General features: G+C 40.0%; 1 protein-coding gene across 10 annotated transcripts in view; it reads left to right on the top strand.

The window, feature by feature from the left end:
• Positions 1-18479, top strand: part of LOC129740632 (putative uncharacterized protein DDB_G0282133) — a 143586-nt gene extending 125107 nt beyond the window's left edge. For all 10 annotated transcript variants that reach the window (XM_055732372.1, XM_055732375.1, XM_055732374.1 and 7 more), the window contains 5 exons: positions 204-1052; positions 14187-14343; positions 14614-14767; positions 14847-15569; positions 16426-18479. In XM_055732372.1, the coding sequence (XP_055588347.1) occupies positions 204-1052; positions 14187-14343; positions 14614-14767; positions 14847-15569; positions 16426-16813 (2271 nt within the window). In that variant the 3' untranslated portion in view covers positions 16814-18479. The remainder of the gene's footprint in view (positions 1-203; positions 1053-14186; positions 14344-14613; positions 14768-14846; positions 15570-16425) is intronic.
• The last annotated feature ends 448 nt before the right edge of the window (positions 18480-18927 follow it).

Below are 18927 nucleotides of genomic sequence, written 5' to 3'. Positions count from 1 at the left end.
TTTGAAGCTGGTTATCCGGCTACGGCGTTGATAATGTTTTTGAGAAAATTTATAAATATTCAGTATTAAAATTTTCACCAGCAATGTAGAAACCTCAAGAAAGTTTACCTCTCATGTTATTCAATGATGTGAAATGAGTCTGTTACTAAAACTTTGTTTTTTTTTCAACTTTCCTCATCTCATCTCCGTTCCACTCCATATAGTTCGACAGCGACATCGGCTTATCGAGCTCGAACGGCGGCAGTGCCATCGGAGTCCACAACCTTTCGTCGGCATCGGATGCCCTGAGGATGGTGCAGCGCAACAACAACCTGGCCAACAGCAACAACAGTGACTTTGAAGCGTCTTTAGCGTCAAACAACAACAACATCTCAGATGACAGCAAAAGTGGACTAAGCGCGAGATATTTGCGCGGATCGCAACAGCTCAACGAACTGAATCGTAACACCTCGAGCTACGACTGTTTGTCGGTAGGAGGCGGTGGCGGCGGGGGAAATGGCGGAGGCAGCTCTTCTTTCTACGGTGGAGGCGGCCTTCAGTCATCGACGCTGTCACGTTCCAATTCCCTGACCGACCTCAGCCTGTTGCCCAATTTGGATAGCACCAATCTGCTGGACATTATGAATTGTCTCAACATAAGCCAACAACAAACCCAACAGGGCTCTCCACCAAGCCACCACAGTCGGCAATCCTCGCTCGGGGGACAGCTGGTCAATTCGGGATCTGGTTCGGGAAACATGAACAATTCCAACTCCCAGCTGTTCTCGAACCAAAACTCAAACCTGCTGACCCAGCTCTATCAACAGCAGCTGCAACAATTAACGTCCTCTCAGCAACAACAGCAAGGAGGGTCAACTTCGTTAGGCGGATCTTGCTCCTCCGCCTATGGGGCTGGCAACGAAAATGGTCAACAATCTAGTGGAGGAAATTTGACCATCAGTGAATACGATACTAGAAATATGCTAGCATTAAACCTACTACGACAACAACTGGAGCAGATCCAACAAATTCATCAGACCAATCAGTTCCTGCCGAACTATGGAAATGCTCAGGTGGGTTTACTTTATTTATAACTTTAGTTGAACCGATGTGCTGTGCTATACAGCATCCAAAAATAATTCATATTTGTAAGAAACATTCAGATTTCAAACTTCCTTTGCGGTTAGGGTCTATATGACCCGAACTGCACTTTCTCGACGCGATATCTCGGGAACGGTTAAAGCTAAATACATGCAATTTTTCTGACTTTTCCTCAAATGAGGAGCTCTACAATTTTTCACTTTTAGATTTTTGAGTAGGATTACCAGAGTCACCCAGCAAAAAAAAAAAAAAAAAGGACAATTAGCCGGTTAGGGCTATAAAGACCCGGATTATTTTTTTTTAATTATAAAATCATAACTACCGAACCGATTTTCATTAACTTTACCATTTTGAAATCGTCCAAATGTCTGCAGTCAGATGCTTCTTAAAAATTGAATTCGCTTCAGAAAACGACCTTAAAGCCAAAAAGTCCTTAAAAATGACTTAGTGCTTACTTAAAACTAAAAACTATCCTTAAATAAAACTATTTATAAAGAGAACGAATCTCTGCGATGGAAGACTGCATCGATTTGCCTTCTGAAGTTAGAGATGATTTTGTTGGCCATTCGATCGATTCAATGCCCGCAATCCGATGAAGATCTTCGGTGCTGTGCCAAGGTGGAAGCCGCAAAATCATTTTCAGAGCCTTGTTCTGAATCCTCTGGATGGCCTTCTTCCTCGTCGCGCAGCAGCTAGAAGCGTTAGGAAAAAAATTTCCACATTTTCAAGTAATTCGAAAAGGAATTTAAAGTTTGTTGCAATCTACAGCGTACAACCCGTAAATTCCGACCTTTGGCTGAAAGCAAAGTATCATCAGCAAATAATCTTCTAGGGATTCGCCTCGCATCGGTCGACGCAAGCGGTCGTGTTAGTTATTTTACTCCCCGTCGCTAAGATCAGAATAGGTAGTGAGAAGTAATTATTGAGTTGTTCGGACGTCATCACCCACCGTTGCTGCAGAAGTGTCCCGAGATATTCGGTTTTAAATGCCGTTACCAGGAAAGAAATCAATGCAGTGAAGTGATATTATTTCTTTGTGATATTATCATCAAGTGTGCATCAGCCTCCTGCAGAACAGAACAAAAGGCTATACCCCGATAGTCGGCAGCCATCAAAAGGCAACACAAAAGGCCACGTTGATTCGTCATCAGGTTTTAGGGTGTACCCAATACTAGGGTGTACCCTTTTTATTTTATCTTTCTCATTTCTCCAAACATTTTATTTTGTTCAATTATTTTTTTCTTCCTTTTCTTTTTATCCTTTCTTTTGTTTATTGTTAATATTCGCTTTAACCTATTTCTTTATTTTGGGTTTTTCATATACATGTTATTGATAAAAAATACATTAAGGTTTTGCTCTCTACCCAATACCCGTCATGTCGGAAAGCAACCGCATAACGGATGACGACGGCGGGGGCGATAAACATCCTCCATTCCGGGAAGATACTCTTTCCGAAGAATTGTTTGAAAATTATTCCCCCAACCCCCCAATGTACGTTTCGGACACGGAAGACTTACCTTCCCCCGTTTCTCACCCGATTGACAAACCATTTTCATTCGGTACTCCCCCTTCCTCAAAAGACCAAGCTGATTCCTCCCCCGTTTCTCACCCGATTGACAAACCATTTTCATTCGGTACTCTCCCTTCCTTAATAGACCAAGCTGATTCCTCCCCCGATAAAAATGCAACATTGCCGAAACCCTCCCCTCGCCGTCGGGTTTACCAAACTCAATCGACGGGACCCTGGGTGGTCTACATCCGGCCCAAACCGAATGGGAAACCACTTAACGTGATTTCCATCTCCCGAACCCTCGACCGATCATATCCTTCCATAGTCAACTACCAGTCGATGAGTCGGAGCAAGATGCGCGTTGTCGCTGGTAGTCTGAAGGAAGCAAACGCCATTGCTTGTGACGAGAGGTTTACGATCGAGTACCGCGTTTACGTTCCCGCTCGTGACGTGGAAATCGACGGAGTGGTAACCGAAGAGGGTTTGACCGTCGATGACCTAATGGAATCAGGGGTTGGCCGATTCAAGGATCCTGCTCTTCCAACGGTCAAGGTGTTGGATGCGCGTCAACTAAAGTCAGCATCTGGCGAGGGGGAAGAACGGAAGTTTTCCCTGTCGAACTCTTTTCGGGTTACCTTTTCCGGCACTGCACTTCCTGATTACGTTGCGATCGGGAAGGTTCGTCTACCTGTGAGACTTTATGTGCCTTCGGTCATGTTCTGCCAGAAGTGCAAGCAGTTGGATCATACGGCCGCCTACTGCTGCAATCAGGCACGCTGCTCTAAGTGCGGGGAGAAGCATGAGGAAGCTTCGTGTACAATACAAGCAGCAAGCAGGTGCTTGTATTGCACTGGTGAAGCCTCTCATGCTCTCTCGGCGTGTCCGAAGTACATATCGCGCCGGGAAAAAATCAAGACTTCTTTGAAAAATCGTGTAAAAATGTCCTACAGAGACATGGTTCTGAAGTCTTTGCCAATTGTCTCAGAGAACCAGTTTGACCTTCTAAGTGACTTTGAATCCGAAGGGGAGGATCCATGTGAAGGAACATCAACTGGGCCATTTTTAAAAAATAATGTTTCACAGGCTCCAAAAAGGAAACGCATTACTAAAACACAAACCGGATTAGCTGCCAGCAAAATTAAAATTAAAAGAAATCCTCAAAGTGGAAATAGTAATTCTGCCCCTCCTATTCAGAGTCCTCCGGGTTTTAATCCGTCCCCGAAGGACTTCCCTCCACTTTCTGGGAAGTCAAAACCCCAGGCTTTCCTTCAGAATTCAGGCCCATCAGTAGCTAACAGGAATGCAACAATTCCCAGAGAAACTGCATCTGATCCATCGTCGAATGGTTTTCCCAGCTTTTCGGCTGATGGTAAGATGAAATTCTCGGAAATTGTTGCGTTCATCCTGGACTTTTTCAGTGTACCAGCAGGATGGAGGACTATGATCAATATTTTTGTACCCCTTTTGAGAGAATTCTTGAAAAAGAAAGCTCTCACTATGACCCTCATCGCAGAAGCAATTTCTTTCGATGGCTAATTCATCCAATGAGGGGAGAGAAATTGTTTCTGTATTGCAATGGAACTGCAGAAGTATTTTACCAAAATTAGACCCACTTAAAATATTAGTACACAATTTGAATTGTGATGTGTTCGCCTTATGCGAAACTTGGCTCTCTCCAAACGTAGATTTCACCTTCCATAGCCACAACATAATTCGCCTGGATCGTGATGGTCAAAGAGGGGGTGGCGTTCTTTTGGGGATCAAGAAATGCCACTCTTTCTATCGTATTCCACTACAGCCATCTCTAGGTATTGAAGTCGTTAGTTGCCAAGCTAGAATTAAAGGTCAAGACCTTTGTCTAGCATCGGTTTATATTCCGCCATCTTCAAGCGTGAGCCGGAACCAATTGGCGAATATTATTTCACTTCTCCCAGAACCCCGGCTAGTTCTGGGAGATTTTAACTCCCATGGCGTGGGCTGGGGTAGCTCACGTGATGATGATCGTGCTAACATTATTTATGAGCTGTGCGACGACTTCAACATGACTGTCTTAAACAATGGGGAAGTGACTCGAATTAATGGATCCCAATCACAGCATAGTATTTTAGACCTTTCTTTAGCTTCTTCCTCTCTGAGCTTGGATTGTACGTGGAAGGTAATTCAAGACCCTCAGGGAAGCGATCATTTGCCTATCCATATTTCTATTAACAGTGGTCGTAGTCCACCCGAAGAAATCAATATTCCTTATGACCTCACAAAGAATATAGATTGGAAAAAGTATGCATCGAGTGTTGGCGACGCCATCAACTCAACGGACGAACTGCCTCCGGAGGCAGAGTATTGTTTCATGTCCGGGACGATTGTGGACTGTGCAATCGGGGCACAGGTCAGACGAAACGAAAACTCGACGATCCTGAAAAGACCTCCTACTCCGTGGTGGGACGGTGAGTGTTCTCGCGCGGGAAATGAAAAGCGCAAGGCGTTTGTCGAGTTTCGCAGAACCGGATTGCCAGAGAAGTTCCAACGTTACTTGGCTTTGGAACGCAAGTTCAAGAACTTGATCAGGGCCAAGAAACGTGGGTATTGGAGGCGATTCGTTGATGGGTTATCTCGAGAAACGTCTCTGCGCACACTTTGGCAAACAGCACGGAACATGCATAATCACACTCCCACGAACGAAAGTGAGGAAAGTTCGAGCCGATGGCTATTAAAGTTCGCGAAAAAGGTCTGCCCGGACGCAGCACCAGCTCTGAAAATATACCGGGATACAGAGAATAGTTCCGAAACCGAGGATAAATTCTCGATGGTCGAACTTTCACTTGCGCTCTGGTCCTGCAACAATTCAGCTCCCGGACTGGACAGAATCAAATTCAACTTGTTGAAGAATCTGCCAGATTCCGCTAAAAAACGTTTATTGAATTTATTCAATAAGTGTTTGGAACAGAACTTTGTTCCGCATGACTGGAGACAAGTGAAAGTTATCGCCATCCAAAAACCGGGAAAACCAGCTTCTGATTACAATTCGTATAGGCCAATTGCAATGCTCTCGTGTCTCCGGAAATTGCTCGAAAAAATGATTCTCTTTCGGCTGGATAAATGGGTTGAATCAAACAATCTGTTGTCAAGTACACAATTTGGTTTCCGTAGAGGCAAGGGCACGAACGACTGTCTAGCATTACTTTCATCAGACATTCAATTGGCGTTTGCCCAAAAAGAGCAGATGGGGGCAGTATTTCTGGACATCAAAGGGGCATTCGATTCGGTGTCCATAGAAGTGCTATCTAGTAATCTTAACTCTTGCGGACTTTCACCAATATTGAACAATTTTTTATATAACCTGTTGTCTGAAAAAATCATGAATTTTAGTCATGGAGAAACCAATGTTAAACGAATTAGTTACATGGGTCTACCCCAAGGCTCATGTTTAAGCCCCCTGCTATACAACTTTTATGTCCGAGAAATCGATGCTTGTATGGCACAAAATTGCACGCTAAGACAGCTTGCGGATGACTGTGTTGTTCATATCACAGGTAAAACAGGCACTCAAATTAAACCTCCGTTACAAGAAACTCTTAATAACTTATCACATTGGGCCAGGAATCTAGGTATCGAGTTTTCGCCTAGTAAAACCGAGTTAGTAGTTTTTTCAAGGAAACATTCCCCTCCTCAAATAGAGCTCCTTATGATGGGTAGAACTCTAACTCAATCTCTTAGTTTTAAATATTTGGGTGTCTGGTTCGACTCTAAATGCCTCTGGGGAAAACATATTAGGTACTTGACACAAAAATGCCAAAAGAGGATCAATTTTCTTCGAACGATTACTGGAACCTGGTGGGGTGCTCATCCACAGGACCTCATCAGGTTATACCAAACAACGATACTGTCGGTCATAGAATACGGAAGCTTTTGCTTTGGGTCCGCCGCGCAAACCCACTTGATTAAACTAGAACGAATACAGTATCGTTGTTTGCGTATTGCCATGGGTTGTATGCAATCGACACATACGATGTGTCTCGAAGTACTGGCGGGTGTAATGCCGTTGAAAGATCGGTTCCTCGATTTATCGCTACGTTTCCTAATTCGAAGTGAAACTATGAATCCTTTGGTGATAGAAAATTTGGAAAGGCTTATGAATATTAATCCGCAAGTAACATATGTAAATAATTATAAAACTTTTAGTCAATTAGAAATAAATCCTTCTTTATTAAATTCGGACACGAGTCACTTTTACCCGATTAGCAGTTCCTTGATAAAATTCGATCTATCCATGACCGCCGACATCCGTGGAATTCCAGATCACGTCCGACCCAACATCATTCCTTCAATCTTTGCTTCAAAAGTACGTGAAATTGATCCTATAAAAATGTTCTTTACTGATGGTTCTAGAATCGACAACGCGACTGGCTTCGCAGTGTATAATGAGGGCTTTGAAGCTTCGTTCAAGCTTCGAGAGCCATGCTCCGTTTACACTGCTGAGCTAGCCGCTATTTACTGTACCTTGGAACACATTCGCACACTGCCCGTAGACCACTATTTCATCTATTCGGATAGTCTCAGCTCCGTTGAGGCGATTCGATCGATGAAACTGATGAAGCGCTCTTCCCATTTTTTGCTGGAAATTTCTGGGATATTGGGCGCTCTGATCGAAAATTCGTATAGGATTACCTTAGCTTGGATCCCGTCTCATTGTCTTATACAAGGCAATGAGTAGGCGGACTCATTGGCTAAGGTGGGCGCGTTACAAGGTGAAATCTTCGAGAGGATAATAACTTACAATGAATATTTTTCAATACCTCGCACTTTAGCGATTAACGCTTGGCAGTCTAGCTGGGACAATGGCACAAAGGGACGTTGGCTCCATACGATTATCCCTAAGGTTCCGACGAAGGCATGGTTCAAGCATTTTAACTTAAGTCGCGACTTCATTCGCGTGATTTCTCGGCTCATGTCAAATCACTGCCGGCTTGACGCGCACTTGTTTCGTATTAATCTCGCTGCAACCAATGTTTGCGTTTGTGGGGATGGCTACCACGACATCGATCATGTTGTATGGACGTGTGAAAGGTATGGTCAAACGAGGGTTTGGCTACTGGATACCCTTAGGGCCCGAGGTAGACTACCTGGTGTTCCTATTCGAGACATTTTGGCAAACTTAGATTTTGGATATTTGTTCCCAATTTACAAATATCTTAAGCTCTCTGATGTGGTCGTTTAGTCTTCCTGTCCACGTTTCTTTTGTGTGTTTACCTTATTTAACGTTTCTTTTGTCTATTTGTTAGATATACCCCTATCATCCAACGGGTTCGACAATACCGGAAGTAAGTCTGGCCAGCAAAATGGATATCTCCGCCAAACCTCGTTGCAATCGTAACAACAGCAACAGAAGGCCACCACCGGACCCCAATGGAAACTGTTTTCGAATACGACCCCTTTGTTACCCTTTTCCCCTTCCTTAGTAAATTTTTCTAACCGTTGAGTCGCCGCGACTATTACGGCCCCCTCCCCTACTAACCTATATAGTTAAGAGTTAAATTTATGGATACACTCGGCACATTTAAACTTTGTCAAAGTAAAAGGCCTAATAAACATAGTTGTAAATAAAAAAAAAAAAAAATAATCTTCTACCTTTTCCTTCTGGTACATCAGGAAGATCAGAAGTAAAAATACTGTATAAAATTGGCCCAAGTAAACTGCGCTGAGGGACACCAGCTCTAATGGGTGTCCTTTCAGAGCATGAATTTTGATAGCTTACTTGTAAGGTTCGGCTAGTCAAATAATTTTGAATAATTTTGGTGAGATATACAGGAAATTCAAATCGAGCTAATTTAGCTACTAAACCTTTGTGCCAAACACTGTCAAAAGCTTTTTCAATATCTAGAAGAGCAACACCAGTTGAATAACCTTCAGATTTACTATAGCGTTAATCATTTTAGTTACACTCAAAAGTGGATGTGTAGTAGAATGTCCATGACGAAAACCAAATTGTTCATCAGGGAAAATAGAATTCTGATTAATGTGAATCATCATTCTATTCAAAATAATTCTCTCAAATAGTTTACTTAAAGAAGGAAGCAAACTAATTGGTCGATAACTTGAAATCTCTGAGCGTTTTTTCCAGGTTTCAAAATTGGAGTTATTTTGGCATTTTTCCATATATTGGGAAAATAAGCCAAGTGAAAACATTTATTGAAGATTTTAACTAAAAAAATTTAAAGTGCTTTCAGGCAACTTTTTAATAAGAATATAGAAAATCACATATTCTCCCGGAGCTTTCATATTTTTATTTTTTTGAAAATCAATTTAAGTTCATCTATATTTGTCTCACAGGAACTTTCAAATTCATTTTGCTTAGAAAGAATATCATCAAATTCTAAGGAAATTTGAGCATCAATTGGACTTACAACGTTTAAATTAAAATCATGAACAGACTCGAATTGTTGGGCTAATTTTTGAGCTTTTTCTGCGTTAGTTAAAAGAAGTTTATCCCCATCTTTCAAAGTAGGAATTGGCTTCTGGGGCTTTTTCAGAATTTTAGTTTATTTCCAAAACGGCTTTGAGTAGGGTTTTATGTTCTCTACTGTTTTGAAAAAATTTGCATTAGGAATGAAATTTAAACGACGTTTGATCTCTTTTTGAAGGTCGCAATAAATAAATTTCAAATAAGGATCCCTAGTACGTTGATATTGGCGTCGACGAATGTTTTTCAGTCGTATCAAATTTATGTTCAACTTTAGGTATTGAAGCGGTTTTAGCATTGACTATTGAAGTTGTCAAATTTTCTACAGCCAAATCAATATCTTCTATTGAATTCAGTGGAACGTTTACACCTAAATTACGTTCAATAAAATTCCTATATCGCTCCCAGTCAGCTTTTTGAAAGTTGATTTTAAAGGGTTTTCAATGGGACTTTGGGATAAAGAAATAGTTACTGGAAGGTGGTCTGAATCGAGGTCCGCATAAGTCACTAATTGACTACAATGCTTGCCTAAATCCATTAGAACCAAATCAATTGTGGAGGGATTTCTAATAGAAGAGAAACAAGTATGCCCATTTTTAAGATATTCAACAGTATAATAAACTGCAGAGCAGTTATTAAATAAAATATTCCCATTAGAATTTGATGAAACATTATTCCAAGATCGGTGTTTTACATTAAAGTCACTAATAATAAAACATTTAGATTTATTTCTGGCGAGTTTTTGTAAATTTCCCTTCATAAAATTTTTCTGTTCACCGCTACACTGAAAAGGCAAGTATGCGGCAAAAATTATAATGTTCCCCATAGAAGTTTCTAATTCAATTCAAGACTTTTATATTGAAAGAAGGAAGAAGTCTAAATTTGAGACGACTATTGATGACAATAGCTACACGACTGATAAGCCGATATAACTCCCCCTGCGTAGGAGAACATTTTTCATCGCCCAGAGCTCCTGGCGCCAACTAGCTCATCATTCTCTAAGCTTCGTTTCCCGATCATGTAATGATATCAATAGCTAGATTTTGATTTTTTCGTAAATCATTCAATTGACAATTAGAAAATATTTTTCATGAAGAGTCATGTAACTCAGTAAGTTTTAATTTTAGTTTCAATGTATCGGATCAATTCCATTTTTATTGAAGAAGAGTGTATGGTCTATTGAAAATTTTATCCAAAATAAAAATTTGAAGAAATTTCAGATGATCTAAAATGTATATTCTCCAATAAAATGCCTACACTAAATCGTTCATCCTTCTTTAGATCCTTCTTTAAAGAACTGCGATTTTTTTCCTCAACAATATAATGGACGTTTTGATTTGAAAGTCTTTAAATCTATAACTTCTTTTATTCATTAATCTTTTATTCATTTGCTAAAATTAATTCTTGAAAACTGTTAAACTTTAATTTCAATTATATTATAATATTATTTATTAAATTTCACTATCCTTTTAATAGGAATATTTTTTTAAATATGAAGAATTGATTTTCAAATTTCAAATTTTGTTCCTCAAATTTCCAAGCTCAATGAATCTAGTACATTTCAACAATCGGGACATTTCTTCACTGGGAGGAAAACATAACACAAATTGAACACCATAGTAGCTTATACTTTTGCACGCAGAGAAATTGAAGCAGGCTAAAAATGCTTGGTAGATAATGAAATTTCTATATATTTTTTCTACGTGTCATTAGAACACGTGGAGTAATTTTTGAATGCTAGCGCCCCATCACAACCAGTGTATCAATCACTTACTAAGCAGTTAAGACACGAACCTTTGGTTGATGGAAATGTGGTGCAGAGTTATATCCAGAGCAGACATTTTTCAACCATCATAGTTGACATGGTTGCTGATTTTCCTTCATCGTCACGTTTCAAATCTCATTTGACTACTAGTCGAGCTTCAAGGGACTGGAAAACTTGACTATCGTCATGGATTTCTGTTCACGTGACGGATGTTATTTTTCAAACGGCGGTCGTCAAGCAAGTTGACGGCGTCGGTTCAAAGCATTTTATGTATGATTCGAAAAATATTGTGTATTTGGATTTCTTATTGGGCGATTTGCCAGTGTCAAAAACAAATAAAATTCGGATTCAAAAAATACTTCCAATTGCGGAATTACAATATTGTAAAGGAATTTTTATATAGATAATTATGAAAGACAATTATTTTGCGCATAGTCGATATTATCCTTCTAGTCCCTAGCAAATTCTCATCGGTCGTGACAGTTGATGTTACGTTCGAAAATGTCCCGATCCCGAACTATCCTGGACTGATCTCCAGAAACGGAAACGATGATCGTTGTTTTCAGATTTTTTTTCAGCCACGATCATAACGAAACTTGTGTTTTTCGGCGTCGTCTTAAGATGTTTTTTTTTTATCTAAACATTATTCCGTCACAGTCAAAAAGACGACGACGGTCTGAAGGCGACCAAGGTGTGTATATATTCAGGAGGTGTTACCGAATATCGAATTCCCGATTCAGCCATTTTGGCTATGTAGGCTATGCAACTATGCGGAACTCATGAAGTTTGTTTACCAACAAACCACAGAAAAGCTGAGCAAAAAATAAACAAACTCATTGAGAGTCCCGCTCACTCCTCGCCTACTTACTGTGAAAGTCGGAGAACCTAGTGTATCAAAAAACCTTGAAGGCGACTTTGATTATTCCGACGCTTCATTTGACTGAAGGTTGAGGCGAGATTGTTTGCTTGGTTACTCATTTGAAGGCGTCTGTTATGAATGCGACTGCTTTAACTTTTTCTCAGTCACAGTTTTATGACTGATGACGGTGAATTTTGTATGCTCTGGTTATATCAGTTTATCAGTGGCTTCACCCCCACCTTGTCGATCAAGTCTATCATTTCGCAAAATTTTAAAGAAATCATTGCTTTTCAAGTCATTGTCCGGCTTTAAATAGTTTCAGTGATGGCAGCAATATGTATGTTTTGAGTTTTCAAAAATAAGAAGAACTCATCTTGGTTAGCCAGCAAAAATCTAGCGTTCCAAATCATAATATTTAAACATTTATTTGGATTCATGAGGGAGTCGTAAAGTCATAATAATTTTGTTAGCATAATTAAAAGAAGTTTGGAAAGCTTCAAACATTGAATTTGCTTTCAACATAAGTTGCATCATTTCCATTAAATTTTGATGCAAAAATTTAAATTTTTCCTCAGTAATCTCACCCAAATCGACAAAATTGTTAGGATCAGAAAATAAAGGAGAAGATAATTTATTTGAATTTCTGGGAGTTTTCTAAGCCTTCGCATTTACGTTGGTTTTTTTCCCATTTTCAACCACCTCTGAGAACGTTAAACAACGGAGTCTGTAACGCTGAATCAGCACAGGTAACATTAAAATCACTTCGAGCATTACCAAGACGTGATTCTAAAGTAGGCCGAAGCTGACCGCGAACAGGCAGATTGTTTGTCGGCCTGACGTGTGAAGACGAAAATCAGGAAGGAGGAGAAGAAACGTTTCTGACAACTTTGGGATTTTTCCTAAAAGCAATAATTTTTGCCCTAACGGGACAGTCTATGGAATTGGAGGAATGATTACCTGTGCAATTCGCACACTTGAAGAATTCTATTTGTGGTTTATCACCACCAAAAAGGCATTTAGATTTTCATGATCGAATGAGCCGCAAAGCATGCATGTGGCATTCATTCTACAATTTTTAGTGCCGTGACAAAATGCTTGACAACGACGACATTGCGTAATATTTTGAAGAAAATTGACTCGACAATGAAACATAAGACGAGCCTTTTCAAGAATTTGCAAATTATTAACCTGCTTCTTTTTTAAAATGGATCAAATAAAGCACAGCAGCAAAACCAACACTACTGGTTTTACTCGTGTTGGTTCTTTTCCTCATTTGAATTACTTGAATCGTAGAAAAACCTAACAAAGAATTTAATTCGGTTGTGATTTCATCCGGTGTCTGATCACCCGGTGCGACCACGAAGTACAACTTCGAATGGACGGTCACTTTTAGTGTTGTTAGTAAAAGAATGATGTTTTTTATTATTCAAATAATTTAAAAAAATTTCAAAAGATTTCGCCAATATACGAGCAGTTCCCCTTCGACCGATCTGAAAAAAATCTTCACTTCCTTGACGGAAGTAACGATTTCTTTCCGAAAGGCATTGAAGTCAGGAATCGTGACCGTAATTGGTGGAACCTTTTCGTTTTTAGGAGTACAAGAAGAAGAAGCTTAGTATTCTTATCAGAATTAAATATGAATATTTCCTTATCACCGATGTTATGAAGGACATCGAATGAATTGGAAATTTCACCTTTTTGGGCGATGGACCTGACTCAGGTTCAGCAATTCTTTTTCTTTCGGCTCGAGAGCCGGCCGATGACTTCCCCATGCTGGAAAGAAAAAAGAAAATATTTACAAAAGAAAATGAAAATAATTTTAGCACTGAAAAGTGCTGATTGAAAAACAGGTAAGAAAATAAAATAAATAATGTAAAATGTTCCTGCAGGTACACAGCAACGATACGATGCTCCGGCGAACGTGTTGACAGCTCAACGGTACAGATGGAAGTGATGTTGAAGAGAGACCTCTAATTTTCGACATTATGTGACGCTTAAATGAATCATGAACTAAAAAACAGGAGAATTTTCGTTACGTCACAACGCTTAAAAATAGATACCTTTATCATGGATTCAAGAGCGTGAACTTGCTTTGATTATTCTTAATCTAATATCATGCTTAAAAAATGGCTGTTTTACAATCATTTGGCAATAATTTTTTTTATATAGCTAGATTTTTGACAAAGTTATATTTCAAATTCAAAATTCAAGAATAATTGTTCATTTTTATAGTAATTTTTTAAAATTTCAACGACAACATTCTTAATTCTAAAAAAAGGCAACTGAAAATCTTTTGATGGAAAATGAAGCTAAAGAAAAAACTTTTCTAATGACATGCAAATTAAATGTAAAACCAAAAACTCAATTAAATTGTGATATATTCTATATCCCAGTAAGATGGTTGAAACTATTTGAGTTAATATTCACCACTTATTTTTTCGGTACAATCCTTATAGAAATATATGTTTCTTAAAGAAATGTCTCTTTACCTACGATCTTTTAATTTTAATTACAGCTTAAAACCTGGCAACTGCCGAACTCGGGCTCCGCATCTTTAAACAATGATAACGGGGGTACCGGCAACAGCGTCTTCGGTGGCAACAGTGGAAGTCTTGCCTTGCCCAACGAACCCAACCTCGACCGGATTGCCCGAAACCATCGTGCATCTGCAGGTAAATTTCGCAATATAAATTCATTCGGCTGTACTTTCTGCTACGGCCTCTGATCTATAAGCTAAGATTACGACAGCGGCGTGGGGCGGCGCACTTGTTTGATAATTGACCCTTCCATTAAAGAAGGAAAACAACATCATTGGTCGTACAGAAATAAGCTGATTGCGATGTGAAGACACGACGTTGATTCAATTTCCGGAAGGAAGGCGACAAGATACAAATTTATTGTAATGGTTTTTTCTTATTTGTTCTGTACCCGCTCTCTTCTAGCTTTCTTCGATCCGACGTGCATGTGGTATGGTTATTTGCCGTTCCCAAACCAGTCCCAGGTGATCTATTCACAGAAAATTTTTCTCGGTGGCATGCCCTGGGACATTAGCGAACAATCATTGGTACAGATATTCAAACCCTTTGGGTCAATTAAGTAAGTTTGAAATTTGAAACCTAGAACTCGAAAAACAGGGTTACATTTTCTATAACATCGTTTTCTTTTTGCCCTACAGAGTGGAGTGGCCTGGTAAGGAACAACAAACGATACAGCCCAAAGGCTACGTGTACATTATTTTTGAATCAGAAAAGCAGGTGAGAGCCTTGCTACAGGCATGTACTTACAGCTACCCGGAAGTGAACTTGTACGAACACAAGGACAAATGTGGCGATAAAGGTTTCCGTAGGAAGTCAAACCCTCCCGCGTTGCCACTGCCTGTCGTAAACGAAAATCATCAGCAACATATGAATATGGCGATGCAATCCAAATGCCCTATTACTACTCCTATGGTACCTCCGGGGGCACGTGTTAATTTCAAGATTACCACCAAACGCAGCAAAGTCCCCAAGGACGTTGAGGTGATTCCCTGGAATACTAACGACGCCAATTTCGTCAAGGAGTCCTCCCATAAGTTGGATCCATCGAGAACGGTCTTTGTTGGGGCCCTGCATGGACAGATGACGGCGGACGCCCTGGCACACATCATGGAGGATCTGTTCCAGGGCGTGATATACGTGGGTATTGACACCGATAAGTACAAGTACCCGCTCGGATCAGCACGGGTTACCTTCAACAATGAGCGGTCCTACATGAAAGCCGTGATGGCAGCCTACATCCATATCAAAACGGTAAAGTTCAACAAAAAACTGCAGGTCGATCCCTACCTGGAGGATTCCCTCTGCTCAGTGTGCGGAGTACAACACGGACCATACTTCTGTCGGGAGCTTGCTTGCTTCAGGTGAGTGTACTGTACTGTTTAGATATATATTTTTTTTTTCTAGGTAGATGTTAAATAAAAGGTACCACCAGCCATTCCCAAGTAGCATTTTGTGTTATAAGGTGCTTGAGGAGTCTAATAAAACTATCGGTGTTACTTGGGATTGTTATCTTATTTTATTTAAGTGTTCATTTTTATTGGTACCTATGTACATAGTTTTCCATCTCACGACATAACTTTTTTTTTATTTACAACTTGTTTATTAACGGCCTTTTACTTTTACAAAGTTTGAATGTGCCGAGGGTATTTGTTTCACTAGTTAGTAGGGAAGGGGTCCGTAATAGTCGCGGCGACTCAACAGTTAAAAAAAACTTTAAACAAGGGAAAAGGAAGGGGTTTATTTTATAGGGGTTATTCTCCAATATCAGTTTTCCATTAGGGTCCGGTGGGGGCCTCCAGTAGCTGTGGCTTTGGTAGCTACGGGTTGGTATCGGTTTCCGACCTTCTGGCCAGCCTTCTTCAGGAACGTGTCGAATCCGTTGGATGAGAGGTGGTACTAATAAATAAACAAAACAGACATTAACTGAAGAACACACAAGGGTAGAGTCTACGTGGGTAAGCGGACTAAACGACCAAGTCAAACAGCTTGAGATATTTGTAAATTGGGAACAAATATTCCAAATCTTAGTTTGCCAAAATGTCTCGAATTTTAACACCAGGTAGTCTACCTCGGGCCCTAAGGGTATCCAGTAGCCAAGCTCACGTTTAACCATACCTTCCCCACATCCATACAATTTGATTGCTGCGAGATTAATACGAAACGAGTGCGCGTCAAGCCGGTAGTGATTTGACATGAAATTCGTTTTTTTGTCCACAGATATTTCTGCCGATCCTGCTGGCAAATTGTTCATAACAGCGAGGCGTCGCTTCAGAACCACAAACCGCTCACCCGTAATTCTAAATCGACAAGCATTGTCGGAATCGGACCTCAGCAGCATCAACAAGGGCCTTCGGACTCATCATCAGGTATGCACCAACAGCAGCAGCCGCCCCCGCAACAGTACCAGTATTATCAGTCGCATCAGAAGAATCAGCGTTCCGGGCACCACAACAGATCATCGCCGGGCAACGTGAGCTGCAGCAGTTCCAGCAGCAGCAGCACGAGCAGTAGCTGCTCGAACAATGAAAATGTGTGGTCTTCCGACAGCTTGCAAAACTCACCGTCTACGCTATACTGTCTCCCCGATGTCCTGACCCTCGACTAAGCGCACGCCTCAATGTGAGTGTTAAGTTTCTCGTTTATTATGCTGTCAAGATCATACCAACCCAGCAGCCAATTTGTTGTTACATGGAACACATCTTGTTCCTTCGATTATTTGAAGCAGATTCAAAATACGCAACTAGTACGTCAAATCAGCGGACGTAAATTCTGATCCACCATTCCACCGAGTAGGTGGAACACCAAGCTAGCGTGCAATCTGATGTGAACACTTCGCGACCAGCTGTTGTAGCCAATTGTTACATACTAAGGAATCCACTATGAAGTTTCTTATTGGTGAAATTTTATTTGAAGAAGGGTAGCTTTTCAGAGCCTTAAAACACAAAGGGTCTGAATTTCTTTGAGATATTTCCAAGAATGAAATATCTTTCTCTACAAAGAAATTTTACCCGTTGTATTGAAAAAGAGACTTACTAACGTACTCATAACACCTACCAAGTCCAATAATGCCATTTATCATTGCTCAGCCATGCCGCGTACCGTACCCCAAATTTGATGATTAATAGGCAAATGTTAACGTCTAAATTTACGCCAGGAGGAGTGCAGCGAAGCGTTATGCTGAAGTTCACCTGTAGAAAGGAAGAAAAAAATACCGCAATGTAGGTATTATTGGATTGGTTAGAACTGTGCAGCAAAACTGAAACGACTACCCTCCCTTGAGAGAGACTCACCTAAGAACGAACGTTCAAGAAACCACGCGAAGTTCCCTGCATCATCTATTTGGATTACTTTTAAGCAAAAAGCGCAGTTTTAAGCTATTGGCGCATTACAGAGAGCAACAAAGCCGTTTAGCGAAAAGAGGAGAAAGTAGGATACCCAAATTCCGTAGAAAATCCGTGATTCGTTTTTAAGGAACCGAATTTTAACAGTGCACTGCTCGCCGCGGTTTTTCCATCCGCGGGAAATCGCACTTAGGTTTGAAACATAGAAAGAGAGAAAACGCGAAAGGGAAAGAAACCAGTTTACGTTTTTAGTTAGGATCAAACAAATATGGATGTAAAATCTACTCGAGCGAAAAAGATTTCTGTGAAACTGTGTGGGAACGTCCACGAAGAGAATGAAAAACAAACAACGCGTGCATATCACGGATAAACCCTTCTGCTGGAGGGATCGCTCGACGAGTGGGCAACATCAGAATTAAAAAAAAAGATAGTAATTTTAAGGGAGCGCGTTCCCGTCGATTTATCAAAATTTCGAATGTAGGTTTTTTTCTTGTTTCTAAATCGGCATCAATAATTGTAATTGTTATCGCGGTTTTCTCAAATCGATCGAATCAACGTCCAGTTTTCCGTTGTTTATAAGCTATTTATTTATTTATTTATTGTTAATTTATTACACCAATCGGAGCGAAGTTGCTATTGCTGCTGGGCGATAGCGTGTAGGATTTTTTGTATAACGATAGGGAATTTGGTAGTCTCTAGAGAGGATTTACGTTTTGCTTTCTATATACGTATATTTAAAAAAAGCATTATATATTTTTTTTGAAAACATCTTAATTTATCAGCTCCCGTGCGGTAATCAAATGAGTTTGATTCTAGATTGCATTTACGGAATGCATTTACAGCTCGGATCGGTTCGAAGAACGAAAACAAAATCATCAAACATGAGTTGTAGTATCGTTTGTATTACATGTTATTTATTTGTATCTTATACGCATTTTTGTAATCTTAATTTCTGCACAGAGCGGAAGCGATAAACGTTGTTTAATGGCATTCATTTTTGTTTCAATCGCCAGACACTGTCACCCCTTAGCGATGGTTGCCTGCCATCGTATTACCTTTGCTTGGTCATCCGCACGTTGGGAGTATCATTGTGCGGTGTTTGCCTTTCTCAGTCAGAAAACTGGAACAATAATCCCAGTTACTTTGAAATGTGGCAACCATGTTAATAGTCGAAAACCGATGTCAGAAATTTCCTGTAAATGATACTACTACAAGCGGAACCCAAGAAATTCTTACGCAGTGTTTTAAAACATTCTCATTTCTTCTATCACTATCCTTCCCCACATAACATCAAAAACATTATTCTTTTGCAATCTACTTTTTTGTCATTTCTTTTTTTTTAACAACACAAAAAATATATCTGTTTTACATGTATTTT

This window comes from Uranotaenia lowii, chromosome 1 (genome assembly GCF_029784155.1).
Source record: "Uranotaenia lowii strain MFRU-FL chromosome 1, ASM2978415v1, whole genome shotgun sequence".
Taxonomy (NCBI): domain Eukaryota; kingdom Metazoa; phylum Arthropoda; class Insecta; order Diptera; family Culicidae; genus Uranotaenia; species Uranotaenia lowii.
The sequence above is the reverse complement of the archived record's forward strand: the minus strand, read 5'-3'. Positions and strand labels throughout refer to the sequence as shown.